Here is a 14,714-nt window from a genome sequence, read left to right as displayed (position 1 = left end):
CAGTTCTTCAAACTACTTTAGCCGAAAAAGTTGCTCAACTACAAAGTAGCCACACTAATTTAAAAAACCAATTAGAAGTAACTCTAAAAACGTCTGAGGAAGAAAGGTTAGGGATGGTAGAAGAAATTAAATCTTTGGAACTGATTATAAAATTACAAGATGAAGACCATAAAAAAGAAATACTAAATCTAAAAAATCAATGTAGTCTAATGTCGGAGGAAATAAAGAAACTAAAATCTAAATTTGATAATACTAAATGTATGATAGAACCTCCGTCCAAATGCAAAAAAATAGAATCTAACCTAAATGATGGGAAATGCTCTGAAAATGGTCGAAATAAAACGTACAGTGAGGTTTTGAAGACAGCAACCAAAAATATAGCTGAGGGAAATAAAGATAGGAAAGGGAGAGTTCTGCTACTGACGTCCAGTCATGGACGTGATTGCAGTGATCTCCTTGATAAAAGATTAAAAAATAAATTTGATGTCCAATGTTTTTTCAAGCCAAGTGCATCAATTAATGCAGTTGTAGAGTAAGCTAAGGATCAAACTAAAGACTTTGATGAAAATGACTATCTAATTGTACTGGGTAGCTCAAATAATATAAATGAACCTAACTTGAATCATCTTCCTCAAGTAACAGAAAAAATCAAGGAAATTGTGCCACTCAGCAAAAAAACAAACTTAATAATAAGTACTATTCCTAATAGGTTTGATAGGCCAGAATTAAATGAAGCAATCAATTCGACAAACAAATCAATCCATAATACAATCAACAGCCTAAAAAATAAGAATTCTAAACAACTGGGGATTTGTTTTCTAAATGAAAGGTTGAAAAGACATAACTTCACTAATCATGGGTTGCATCTAAATCGATCTGGCAAAGTAATCTTTTGTAATAGATTGGCAGAGCTGATTGAAAGCCGTTTGCAATCCTCTGGTTTAAAAACAGTCAAAGAAACAAATAACGATTTTTTAGTAAATTGGCTCAAAACAGGGAAAGGGAAATAGCTACAAATGCTAGAGATAGAGTAGCACAAGATGGTAAGGTTTTTAGTATTTATCATCAAAATATTCAGTATCTTCGCAACAAAATTGACAGATTAGAAGTATTTCTTAAACAGGAGGATCCTGACATTGTTATTTTCACAGAGCATGGCTTAAAAATAAAGGAAATAAATCAAGTTAGGATTCCAGGCTATTCACTGAGATCAGAATTTTGTAGAATAGCTCATAGAAGTGGTGGTGTATGTATATTCACTAGCAATGCTAAACATACCCAAACTTATGAACTGGATTTTGTTAAGAGATTTTCTGTTGAGATGGATTTAGAGGTGACGGGACTAGGTTAAAAATTGATGATCGATTTGAGGTAGCAGTGTTAGGTATCTATAGGTCACCAAATGGAGACTGGCAAAAATTTTGTGAGCTGCTCCATACACTTTTGGAAATTACAACCGCTCGTTTCACAAATGTTATAGTGGTAGGAGATTTCAATACCGATTTTGCCAGGCAGGATAAAATGACAGAGGATATTAGAGATATTATTAATATGAATAATTCAGAAATTAAGGTCCACGAATATACAAGAGTAACTCGAACTTCACAGACAATTATTGATAATATCCTCACAAATATAGAAGGTTGTAATGTCAGGTTAAGTAGCTCAGATCTATCAGATCATAACTATCAAATTTTAGATGTTAAGTTGCAGGGCCAGAATCCAAGCAGAAAAAAAACTATTGTGAAAGAAATTCAGCAATATGAGCTAGGAAATATAAATTGTTTGAAGCAGGAACTGCTTCAAGAAAATTGGAGTAGTGTTTATAACAGTTGTAACCTAAATTACAAATATAAGCAATTCATTGATACTCTAAGATTTCACATTAGTGTATGCTGTCCGATAAAAAAAGTCAAAGTAAAAAGTAAATTAAACAAAGTAGATGAATGGATAACTGAAGATATTCTTACTCAAAGAAATATTGTTAGGGAAGCTTATGAGGAATTTAAATTAGTGAGGGATGTTCCGAGTGAGGTCAAATACAAATGTCTAAAGAAAAACTATGCAAAAGAAGTGAGGAAAGCTAAGTGTAAGAAAACAGCTGAAATATTAACAACTAGTACCAATTTTAACTCTGCTGTTTGGGAGGTAATTAATAGAAATAGGAGAGCAGCTCAAAAAGATACAGTTACTAATGTCCCTAGGATAATCGATGAACATGGAAATTATATGGATGATAGTATAGACATTTGTAACTTTTTCAATAAATATTATCAACAGGTTGCATATAATCTCCAAAAGTCACTGAACACTAATACTTATAATACAACTACATTAAATGCTGAGCCAATTGAAAAGGTATTTAAATTTCATCCATTATCAAGAGATGAGTTGTCAAGAATAATAAAAAATTTGAATAACAAAAAAACAGTAGGATTGGATGGGATCTCAAGCAAAATTTTAAAAGAATGTGAAAATGAATTACTGGACCCTTTATTGCATCTCCTTAATACTTCACTAGAGCAGGGTATTTTCCCTGATGATCTGAAACAAGGAAAAATTTTGCCAATTTTCAAGAGCGGTGATTCTGAAAGAGTTGAAAATTATAGACCCATTAGTATTCTAAATGTAATAAGTAAAATTTTTGAAAGAGTAGTTTTAAATAGGTTATTGATGCACCTGGAAAAAATTAATTTCATATGTGATGAACAGCATGGGTTCCAGAAAGGGAAATCTACTAAGACTGCAATAGTATCCCTTGTTGAAAGACTAATAGATATAATAGATTCAGGTGAGAAGGCAGCCGCAATATTTCTTGATTTATCCAAAGCTTTTGATTGTGTGAACCATAGAATATTATTGGAAATACTAAAAACTGTAGGTGTGAATGGTATAGAACTAAAATGGTTTGAATCATATCTCATAGGTAGAAACCAGTGTGTTGAGCTTACCAAGGTGGATGGGAATGAAATAGTAAAAATTAAATCTCAAAAACTGGAGGTCCAGGCTGGAGTACCTCAAGGCTCAATTCTGGGTCCCTTACTGTTTCTGTTGTATGTGAATCAATTACCAGAAGAGTTAAAAGATCACAGAGCTCTGTTGTTTGCTGATGACACATCGCTTATCTTTAACAATTATTTATTAGATAGTCTAGAAATAAATGCTTTTACTGGAGTACAGTCGATTGTCCAATTCTTGAAGCAAAGGCAATTAACAATAAATAGTAAGAAATGTCAATTCCTACAATTCAAAAGTAAATATAATTCAGTAGAGGATAGAGAAATAAATGTGTTTGTAGAGGGAAATGAATTAGACCAAGAAGAGAAAGTAGCATTCTTGGGAATTTTATTGGACAGGAAATTAACATGGCATCCTTACATTGAGAGGATATGTAATAAGATATCATCTGGGGTATTTGTCCTGCGGCAGCTTGCTAGGCTGAATGATAAAAAACTACTGTTAACTGCTTACCATGGACTTATACTATCTCATATTAGGTATGCTATTTTAGTATGGGGTAATTCATCTCAACAAAATATGGACAGAGTGTTTAAGATTCAAAAGAAGGCACTCAGATGTATAGAGAAAGTGAATAGGTTAGACTCTTGTAGGCCTTTATTTAAAAAGCTTGGTCTATTAACTGTGCCATCTTTGTATGTATATGAAGTTGTAATGCATGTGAAAACGAGTGGTGTGATCCAGAATTCAGATGTTCATGAGTATAATACGCGAAACAGAGCAGATTATCATAAATAATGGGTCACAATAGTAGGTTATTTGAACAAAAACCAGATTATATTGGTAGGAAATTTTATAACAAGCTACCTCAAATCTTGAAAAGTAATGATGATTTGAAGATTTTCAAAAAACAAATGAAAAAATATTTAGTTGATAAAGCTTTTTATAGTGTACAAGAATTCCTTTCAAACCTAAACTAGGTTGAACTACTTAGTGTTAGAATTATTATGTAATAACATGACTTGTCTTATACTCCATGACTGGAGTCTTTAGGACGTAATCTTAAAAAAAAAAAAAAAAAAAAAAAAAAAAAATACGTCTCAGCTGGGTGCCAGGAACAATGTTATTAGGGTCATCCACAAGGCCTTTGTTCCTGACCTCTCCCTGCAACCATCTCAGTCTCCATAACTCATCCAGTTTTCAACTCAACTTCTTCCAGTTTTTTTTAATAATGCAATGTTTCCAAATACCGGTAACAATCATTGCCTATTAGATAAGGCTAAAAACAGCGTTTTGAAGTGCATTATTGCATTTCGAAAATTACACAAAGTACATCTAATTGAAATTTTGTGAAGTTTATAACAAGATAAGCAATGCAATTATTACTGATAAGAATGTACTAGAATAATAATGTTTTAACAAAGTGAAACCGGTGATTAGGTTAGTAATTAGTTTAGTTGGCTAAAGTGCACGTCTACTTTATTATTGTAGCTACAATACATACAGCCTATCTAAATAATCTTCTACATCATTTATTTTATAAATTAATACAAATAAATGTAAAAATGATTCAAACTTTTCTTTTAGCTAGCTCTACGTAACGTATTAAATATATATTGTTTTAAATTATTTTCATATAAGTATGTTAAGTTTTAAATCAGTTACCTTTGATTTGTAACTTGAAGTGAGTTCAAATAATAATAAATAAATAAATAAAATGTGAACGCACTGTAAGCATGTAAGCAATAAACAGTGTTAACATAACCTTTAAACCGAGAAGTGTAAAGCTTTTACAAAGTGGAAACGTGGAACGATCCTATCGTTCCACTCAAGTTTATTTTGTTTACATTTTTGACTGTCGACCAGCTCTCCAGTCGAACAGTTTATACCCACCCGTTGATTGTTGTGAAAAAATGTGCTTCCAGTTTACTAGTTTTTGCATGATTTCATTATAATCATTGTTTTAAGTGTACTGTTTATTTTTAATACTGATTGAATGTATGATTAATTACTGTTATCTGCTGAAAACTGAAATGGTAAAATCATAAAAAGTGAAACTATTTGCATTATCTATGGATTTCCAGAAAAAAATCACAAGGAATTCAAAACTGGCCATTTGTCCAGAATGTTCACAACAGTTCATATTGAAAGGTAAACTATTAAGTATAGTACCGTAGCTTAAATCAATAAGAATATTATTTTGTATCTGATAAAATAAGGTAGCCTACAGTTTAACGTTTATCGGCTACATTACAGCAAATTTGTGTATAGTCACACATCATGTAGGCTATTTTCTACATCTACATATTTAAATAATTTTCATGTTGGGTTCATCTACTAATATAAACTGGAAGAGTAGGACTTTATTAAATAAACCAATAATTCTCCAATTAAGGTAAGGTTTGTACTTAATGAATGAATGAAAATTATGAATGATCATGATTTAATCTATTTTTATAGGTTAGAGTTTATAACGTAGGCTATAACTTGACTTTTTTAAATAGTAGTTCATATAAATCATTTTAATACATTATACACGATTTATCAATTTATGTTCAGGTATTCTGGAAAATAACCTGATTTTTTTATAACTTGCGTAAAATCTGCAAATACACACGTCTATTTACGATATTGCAGCTGACCGGCTAACGTTGTTCCGTATTTGATTGGTATCTGATATTTTATTGAATTTGTATTTATGTACTATTATTTTACATTATATGTTATTATAAAAGAGGAAAAAGTAAGTTACGTTATCCTAATTTCAATTCTAAAATAAGAACTTTAATAAAGAAATCTTTTGATTTGTTTGTGAGAATTAGATAAGGCTCAGCTAATGTAAGCAATAGATGAGATAAATTATTGCTCCAAGTTGAGTATTGTTAGAGAAATAGTTTACGAGTAATTGCAAATTGCAAGTGGTTGTAGCTTGCTCATTTTATAATTAAATAAGAGCATATTAGGCTTCCAACGGCAGGATATGCATGATGTAGGTACACCCAAGTCTCCATAAACTGTTGTGTCATCACAGCTAAAGGTTTCAAAAAAAATTTAAAGTTAGGATTTTCAAGGTTTTTTAATTTGAAGTTTTATTTTCTTTTCTCACTCTACTATTAATTTAAGGTTAAATTAGTTTTGTTTCTTTATAATTTGTCCAGTAATCTATTCATTTTTATTGGTTGTTTTATTTTCATGTTGGAAGCAGCAGTCAAGTTTCTGACTGATGAGGAAACATGCATGATTAACACATATGTGTGCTTCATGAACATCGTGTGTACAACCATGTTCATCATGTATGTCCTGTCATTAGTGGCCAGCCTAATGTGCATCCGTCTGTATTTAATAAATTAGTTAATCATTATTGGTTGTTATTGGCCAGTCTTAGGATAGGGCCTGCTGGATCCAGCATTGAGACCTATACCTATACGTACCAATAAAAGAGATCAATGGTCAAGCCGAGTTCAAATATTTATAACATTGTTGTGGATTTCAAATGATTAGCTAATCAAAAAATGGCGAAAACTTGAAGCTTTTTTATTTAATTTCACGTAAATCAGGCAGTAAAGAAGGCTGACAACTGTTGGAATGTTATATATTTGATTTGAATGGCTTGAAATGTGCATATTGTTTACTAGCAGTAGGCTAATAATTCTAGAAGGATTAGATAAGAATTATTTTTTATCTAAATAATCTAGCGAGAAAGTCTGTTTGAAAGATATTTTTGAACAACATTCTAATTATCGAATCTGCGATCATTGAAATAATAATGTTATTAATTTATCATTCAAAATAGTGACATTTACTTATCAATTTTATCTCTATTTTATCGTTTTTTTTTTGTAAATTGATTGAATTACTCTACCTATGCAGATTACAATGTAAACAGGCCTTAAAAAAAGATAGCATAAGAAGATATCCCATGGCATAGGTCGTTTATGTTCTAAATTTAAAGCAGTTTTTTTTGTCAACTCAAGCCGATTACTGTTGACTACTGTTGATTAATACTGTTTTTGCCGGGTGACAGTGTAAGAACTGCACAGTAAGAGAGCCTACCAGCGTCACATAGCTTCACGAAAAAGAACTACTATCACTACCGGTTTGACTTGACAGTGCACTTTGGAACATGAACTCCCTTTGCCATGGGATATCTTATCTCTATGGCATAAGCTTGTTTACATTGTAATCTGCATAAGTAAAGTAATTCAATCAATCAATTTACAAAAGAAATATCAAATATCAATGTAATTGAGTAATAGTCGAGTAAATTTCTTGAATCATAAGATTATTATATAATGATCGCCGGTGCGCTACTACTCAGGCTAAAAATCCATAATTAGAATATTGTTAAAAAATATCTTGTAGTCTTTCAATCAGACTTCCCAATCTCGCTGGATTATTTAGATAAAAATAATTCTTATCTAATCCTTCCAGGATTATTAGTGATATTGAACATTATGCACATTTCAAGCCTTTTTTGTCAGGCTGGGCATTCCAACAGTAGTCAGCCACCTCGTTATTCTCTGCCAGGGGCCTATTTCACAAAGGTACAAGTATTGTTACCAACCATGGTTACGAACAAGTACACTTGTAGTTACAAGTTTACAAGTACTCACGTTTCACAAAGATTCATGATTTACAATTTTACAAGTCTACAAGTACTTCAATAGTAAACAACCTATTTTCATGATAATTTCCTTTTTTCATCCTTTAAAAAGGTTACTTGTATTTTTTAATAATTACTTTGTAAATATTTGAAAGCAATATAATGTTTTTGTACAGTCTACACCATTGATTGCCGAATTTGTAACCTACACAGTATACATACTGAATATATATATATATATTATATATATATATATATATATATATATATATATATATATATATAATATATATATATATATATATATATATATATATATATATATATATATATATATAATATGTGTAATGTTTACTATATATACTGTGTAGGCCTAATTACTATTTTGGAAATTCATATTCAATTTCCTAATGCATATATTTCCAAAATAATGAATTATAGAGGAATATAGGGCATTTTTTGATTATTAGAAATATTTAAAATCATTTTAATCACTTGTAAATCCTTTACATAGCTTTCCACTTCGGTAAAAATTTCTTAGTTACGAACAAGTAATTTCAACAAAAATTGTTGGCTACAATGATTGTGAAACACTTTTTCGTAACAAGCAAATCACTTGTAAACTTGTAGAAATTCATTGTAACTACAAGTTTACAATTCTGCTTTTGTGAAACGCTTGTAATCAGCTGTTCTCCAAAACCATGGTTGGCAACAAGACTTGTAACCTACTGTACCTTTGTGAAACAGGCCCCAGATGTACGTTAAGAAGAATCAAAAAAATTTGTTATCTTAGACTAATGTAAATCACCACAACACTATAAACACAACACTAGGCATCGAGAGCTGTGTGACGTCCCCAGGATGCGCCTCTAGAGATCGCGGGTATGCTATTGGAGTGCAGCACTACGGCCTGCAGGGATGAAGCAGTTGAACCTCAGAGAGAATTGTGACCGGTTTCTTGAAAGCCAGGACCTGTAAGGGTGTGATAACATTGAATACGTATACTATGTGCAAGTGCACGTCAGAGCTGAAAAACAAAATCTGGAAAGAGCCTTACAAACACGTTGTGACGTGCATGCAGCTGCTCTCACTTAACGCAACCAGTTGCAAGCGTTCAGTGTTGTGACTATTCCTATCGCTCTTTCCATAGTTTTTTCCTCATCTGCGCGCTTGGTTTATGCATAACCAAGCGTGCACTTGCACATATACACATTCAATAATGATCACACCCTTACGATGTCAAGGAATTTCTGAATTCGTAATGACCTTGATGACCTGTCTCAAATGCTGTCTGGATAAATTGTCAATAAGTTGAAGATAAAGTGCCTTGAATGATAATAAAGTTTTAGTTGAATTGATCACTATTGCCATCTTGATCAATCAGTACAGTCAAATATTAAGGTGCGTACAGATATACGCGCCGCGAACATGAGCAATTCACTTTTAATCAGCTGATGCCAAGCTTTTTATATAAGTATTTTACCTTTTCTGTAAAAATACAGATAAAGTCAGCTGATTAAAAGTGAATTGCTCATGTTCGCGGCGCGTATATCTGTACGCACCTTGAGGCCCGGTTTCACAAGAGCCTGTAAAATTTCAACCGATATTAAATGCTACGAGAACTAATCAGAAAAGTCGTCTTTTCTAAGAAGTCATCTGTGATTGGTTCTTGTCTCATTAATCGTGTTTTCAGTTATTTTTTGTTTAATTTCATTCATGCCATCGATCCTACAAATGTGGGTAATGGATGAAGAAGAAGGTACACGCAGAAAATAGTTATACATTGAATAGAATAGATTGTTTATGGTATAAGGTGTAAGAATTCAAGAAAAAAAGTGTAAAAATTATTGATATGTTAATGGTCTTAATTTCAAATTGTATGTTACTACTGTTGTAGTGGATCTCACAGAGCTTAATGTGTTTTCAGATTATTTGAAGAAGAAGAAGCAGCCGCTGCTGATTGGCTGTGGGCATTCAGCTTGTGAGAGCTGCATTCGTTCAGCGGTGACTGCCAAGAGGGACATTGTATGCAAGTTTTGTGGCTTTACCAAACCGTTTGAACCGGAGTAAGTTGGAAACGTTTCATTCGTGATTCTTCTATCATCTCTCTTGTAGTTTCATGCACTGAGTCTCTAGAGCTTGCCAGGGCTCCGCTACATAGTTCTGGGATCCTATAGGCTTCTACAGGGACCGGCATATTAATCTGACGATTTTGTAGTAATTGTTATGTTGGCTCCACTGTCATTGAAAAGGCGGAAATGTTTTACATCGACAGGTCTATTCTTACCATTTCAGTAGCCAGTATGTCGTGGTCAAGTGAACATCGAGTGTTTTTGATTGAAGCTACAGGTACCGGCATATTAATCTGACGATTTTGTAGTAATTGCTATGTTGGCTCCAGTGTCATTGAAAAGGCGGAAATGTTTTACATCGACAAGCCTACTCTTACACTTTCAGTAGCCAGTATGTCGAGGTCAAGTGAACATTGAGTGTTTTTGATTGAAGCTTATTTTAAAAAATAGTGACTCAATTATTTTAACACAGCGTTTATCTCGCAGACACTTCAATTCAAATCGACACGTGCCTGTTCCCAGTAGGAATACGATCTTGTTGTGGGTGAAGAATTTTAGGAACACGTCGTCTGCTTTAAAAACGAAACCAACAGGACGAAAACGGACTGTGAGAACGCCTGAAAACATTAACGCGGTAAGAGTAGCTGTTACACGGTCTCCATGACGTTCAGCAGCGAAACATGCTGTTGCACTAGTCATTTCTGATCGAAGTGTACGTTGAATTCTTCATTCCGACCTGAAATGCCTTCCATATAAGATAATGTTAGTGCAACAACTTAATGAAAATTATTTTGGGCATATCGCAAAGCCGCTTACGAGATCATTCTCGAAAATGTCCACCAGGATGCCGTTATTCTTTAAAGTGATAAGGCACATTTTCATTTGTCGGGATTCGTGAATAAACAAAATTACTGTTATTGGGCAGCCAATAATTCACAGATCTAAAGGAAGCCATTCAACGAGAGATTGAAGCAATTCCACAAGTGATGCCTGAGCGAGCAATGGCAAATTTTAGAATTAGGTTGAGTGTGTGAAAAGTAACGGAAAACATTTGAATTACATAATTTTCAAATAAAAAACTTTGTGAAAAATCTATGTAATTCACTGTAAATTGCACAATTTGATTATTAATGTGATATAATTACATGGTTAAATTGTACGAAAAACACTTTAATTATTATCCCTCAAAAATTGTCAGGTTTTCATGCCGGATTCTCTCATGCCAATTCTTTCCTTATTATAATTTTAGATAATCCTGTACATGGTAAGAATAGGTTGTAAGGTCTTCCAGGTTTAGTGGCAGTGCTGTAGAATTTTCTTGCGGCTGCCATGATTCTTCCGTCAGTTAGGAGCTATCATTAGGATCCAGTATGGAGCTACCATTCACTTCTACCGCCAAATGTAAAATTGGTAGTCTGATCCGTTTTTCAACGCGAAGAATAAAAGTGCCACTGAAATACACCTCGAGTCACGAAGTTATTTACACTATGCACAGAGATATTGTGGTATTTCTCCATATTAAGGTGAAATAAACACGATATTGTCAGTTCTACATGATTTATTTGAGCCAAACTTAAGTTTCAATGCACTAAGGCATCATCTTCAATGGTCTTTTTTGGTTAGACTCTAAGATGATGCCTTAGTGCATTGAAACTTAAGTTTGCCTCATATAAAGTATGTGGAACTGACGGCATCGTTTTTATTTCACCTTATTACGACGTCATGTCGAGACCGTTTGCTTCTCGTTTGTTCCAATCCTCTGTTGAAGGAATTATACTTACTTACTTACTTACTTATCCTGGCGCTACAGCCCTATGTGGGCTTTGGCCTCCTCCGCAATCCGCCTCCAAGCTTCTCTATCTCCTGCCTTTTCTTTCCATCCTCTCACTCCAATTACTCTCAAGTCTCTTTCCACATCCTGCATCCATCGTGCCCTAGGTCTCCCTCTTCTCACAGCCTCCAACTTCTCATAGAGCATCGTTCTTGGCATTCTTTTCTCCGGCATTCTTTCCACGTGTCCAAGCTAATCTACCCTTCTCGCCTTGACAAAACGGAGAATATTTTTACCTTGCAGGATTTCTTCAATTTCAGCATTCTTTCTGATTCTCCACGCACCATTCTCCTGCACTGGACCATATATTCTCCTAACCAGCTTCCTCTCAAAGACCATCAGTGCATTAGCATCTTCTTGTAGTACTGTCCATGCTTCGCTACCATATGTGACAACCGGTCTTATGAGAGTCCTGTATATTTTCATTTTAGTGTTCCTGGTTAGTAATTTGGACTTTAGTAATTTGTTATTGGCAAAATATGCTCGATTGCCCAGCATTATCCTGCGCTTGATTTCCGAGGATATTCTGTTAATGCTATTGATCTCAGTGCCCAGGTACGTGAAGGTTTTAACTTTTTCGAATACTCTTTCTCCAATTTTGACAGTTTCTTGCTCTCTCACTCCTCTAGGGCTCATTTCCAGGTACTTAGTCTTTCCTTCATTTATTTCCAGACCTGCTACCTTAGCCTCATCTCTAATCTGCAAGAATGCTTTTTCCAGCGAACGCATGCTTCTCGAGATTATGACAACATCATCTGCATTTATGCTAAAACTTGTGTCATTCTGTTCGTGATGTTGCCTCTCTTGTTAATGCATTCCATTGCTTTCTGTAGGACTATGTTGAAGAGCAAGGCTGATAGTACATCTCCTTGTCTTACTCCGTCATGGATACTAAATTCCCTACTCACTCTTCCTTCACTCAGCACCATACCTTTTGTGTCATTCATGGTCAATTTCTCCAGGCTTAGTTTTCTTGGAAACCCGTAAATCTCTAGCGCATCCAGCACCTCACTTCTCCTCACCCTATCAAAGGCCTGCTTGAAATCGATGAATAGCAATATGCAAGTTGGTATTGTGCTCATAGAACTTTTCCATTATTCGTCTGAGGGTAAATATTTGGTCTGTTGTGCCCCTGCCAGGTCGAAATCCACACTGATACTCATCTACTATGCCTTCTGCTAGACTGCTGATTGAAGGAATTATAACATTACACAATGGTCGTCCTTTCACGTCACCTGCCCCAAACTTTGTCGAAGATGTCAAAAGACACTGACTGTAGCCTTACACTTGTCAAAATTCATTAGCAGACTCTCTCCAAATATTGAAATTATGCATGGCTAAGTTATTATTCCTTTAAGGCTGTGCAAAGGCTAAAAATAAACTTTCTACTGGTGATATTTTTAAAAGTTTTTCGATTTGTATTTCATCAAGCTACCTATCAAAATGAACAAGTTTTCTCAAGAAAACATTTTTTTTCCGATCATTACTTTTTGAGATATGACCGCCTAAAGTTCAAATTTTTGGGACAGAACAATTCAAATTCGGTAAGAGATAAATCTATGAGATTTATTTCGGTGGTAGAAGTGAGAGTGGTAGCTCCATATTGGATTCCCTCTAACTGACGAATGAATCATGGCAGCCGCATGAGCATTTCAAACTATTTCTAAATTTATTAAAATATAATAGATATTTAAGTGCTGCATTTTTTTGAAAATGTCATTTACTAACAACAGGCCTGTAGCAAGATTGGGGTATTTAAGCGGGCCCAGTGTCAGAGGGGTATTTTCAATGTCTAATGCCGCTGCCACACTCTTGCCAAGTGCCTACAAATGACCACGAGCGCGAGAGTGTGGATGGGTACAATGCCATCGCTCGCTCTCCGCCCGAAGATCTATACAGCGAGCCGCTTGGTAAGCGACATAGCAAGTGACTTGGCGAGTGTGTGGCGCTGGCGTTATTGTTCTTTATCTGTCAACATCGGTTACGAACTTAAGAAACTTGTACAGTTGAACATTTCGTAATAATGAGGTTAGTTGTAAATAGTATCATTGAAATCATAATTTCATATACAGTGAAAATTTTAATCAAATTAATTTCTCAACTCAGCATGATGTAAGCTCTTCTGTGCTGAAGACAATTAATTAATTGTGTTGAATTTCCAATGAAAGAATTGAAAACGATGTTTCCAAGAACAAAGAGTTTCCCTGAAAAATTTAATCGCAGCACACTACCACAAAAACAAACAGAAACTGTAATTTAATTTGTACCTATGTAATTACTTTTAAAACATATTGTAATTTTGAGAATATATTAATTTGTATGTAATTACTTTTATGGCAAATAAATGAATTTGAAAACTGTGCTCTTACAAAACAATTTTCTTTGTCAGTAAACTTAATCGAATCCCATGAATTCATTTTTTACTTTAAATAGTTAGCCCCTGAAAGTTAAACACCAATTAAAAATTTAGATGATATAGATTAATTGGTTAGAATTTTCAATCGGGGTTAATAATATTATAAAATGATAAATGATTACACTTGATAATTTTCAATTATGTCTGAATAATAAACCACATATATGTCATGAATAATAAAATTCTGAAGTTGAGAATTCGTTATTCTTAGTGAATTTACGGCTTATTAAATTTAATTGAAAAAAATTTCAACTGAAAATTTTCGTTTGCTTCGACTTGTGGAATACTTGTGAAATGTTAATAGGGTCATTCTTCTCGGAGAGATTCACTCTGTAATAGTTGTTTTATAATTTGAAAACTCTCATCAAAGGTATATTTCTGTTTTCAAGAAAAAAAAAACGTTAGAAGCTTGAGAGATTACTTTAAAGCTCACTTTGAAGGTTCAAAAATTTATTACCTTAATTGTACTTTATTGGTACAAACTTGAATTATTTTACAACTTTATTGACATTTAAATTGTAGCTGAAAATTAATTTTACTACTTCAGAATGGCTGATGATTTGCAGAATTTTTTCCCCATTGATCAGTTCACCGTTGGCAGATTGATCAGGGGATCTTCAATAGGAATCTATAACTCGGTTGAGTTGAGAAAAAATTTTAAAAAGACACAGGCTTCGACGAAAAGTAAGTATTCTCCAATTCTACCAATTTTCTCACTTTCATTGAATACTATCCCACAAACATTAAGGGTCGGTTTCCGAGCTTGGGAGAGTCCAGGACGAAAATAAGCGCTCGGGTCTAAATCGACTTAACGAGTCACGGGTTTATCTTCTA

At 33.8% G+C, this 14,714-nt stretch overlaps 1 protein-coding gene across 1 annotated transcript; it reads left to right on the top strand.

The window, feature by feature from the left end:
* The first annotated feature begins 4,864 nt into the window (after window positions 1-4,864).
* LOC120355224 lies at window positions 4,865-14,714 on the top strand. Its single transcript, XM_039443558.1, has 3 exons — window positions 4,865-5,109; window positions 9,489-9,627; window positions 14,428-14,714. Exons 1-3 carry the CDS (start codon window positions 5,031-5,033, stop codon window positions 14,666-14,668), a joined length of 459 nt encoding a protein of 152 aa, XP_039299492.1. The 5' UTR covers window positions 4,865-5,030; the 3' UTR covers window positions 14,669-14,714.

This window comes from Nilaparvata lugens, chromosome Y (assembly GCF_014356525.2).
Source record: "Nilaparvata lugens isolate BPH chromosome Y, ASM1435652v1, whole genome shotgun sequence".
In the NCBI taxonomy this organism is placed as follows: domain Eukaryota; kingdom Metazoa; phylum Arthropoda; class Insecta; order Hemiptera; family Delphacidae; genus Nilaparvata; species Nilaparvata lugens.
Note: the sequence above shows the minus strand (reverse complement) of the source record. Positions and strands in the feature narration are given on the sequence as shown.

What these genes read in the sequence shown, in the direction of transcription:
- LOC120355224 (XM_039443558.1), top strand. Translation starts at nt 5,031, where the DNA reads ATGGATTTCCAGAAAAAAATCACAAGGAATTCAAAACTGGCCATTTGT. An exon ending in ACAACAGTTCATATTGAAAG is followed by an intron (nt 5,110 to 9,488) that starts GTAAACTATTAA and finishes ATGTGTTTTCAG; the next exon opens with ATTATTTGAAGAAGAAGAAG. An exon ending in ACCAAACCGTTTGAACCGGA is followed by an intron (nt 9,628 to 14,427) that starts GTAAGTTGGAAA and finishes TTACTACTTCAG; the next exon opens with AATGGCTGATGATTTGCAGA.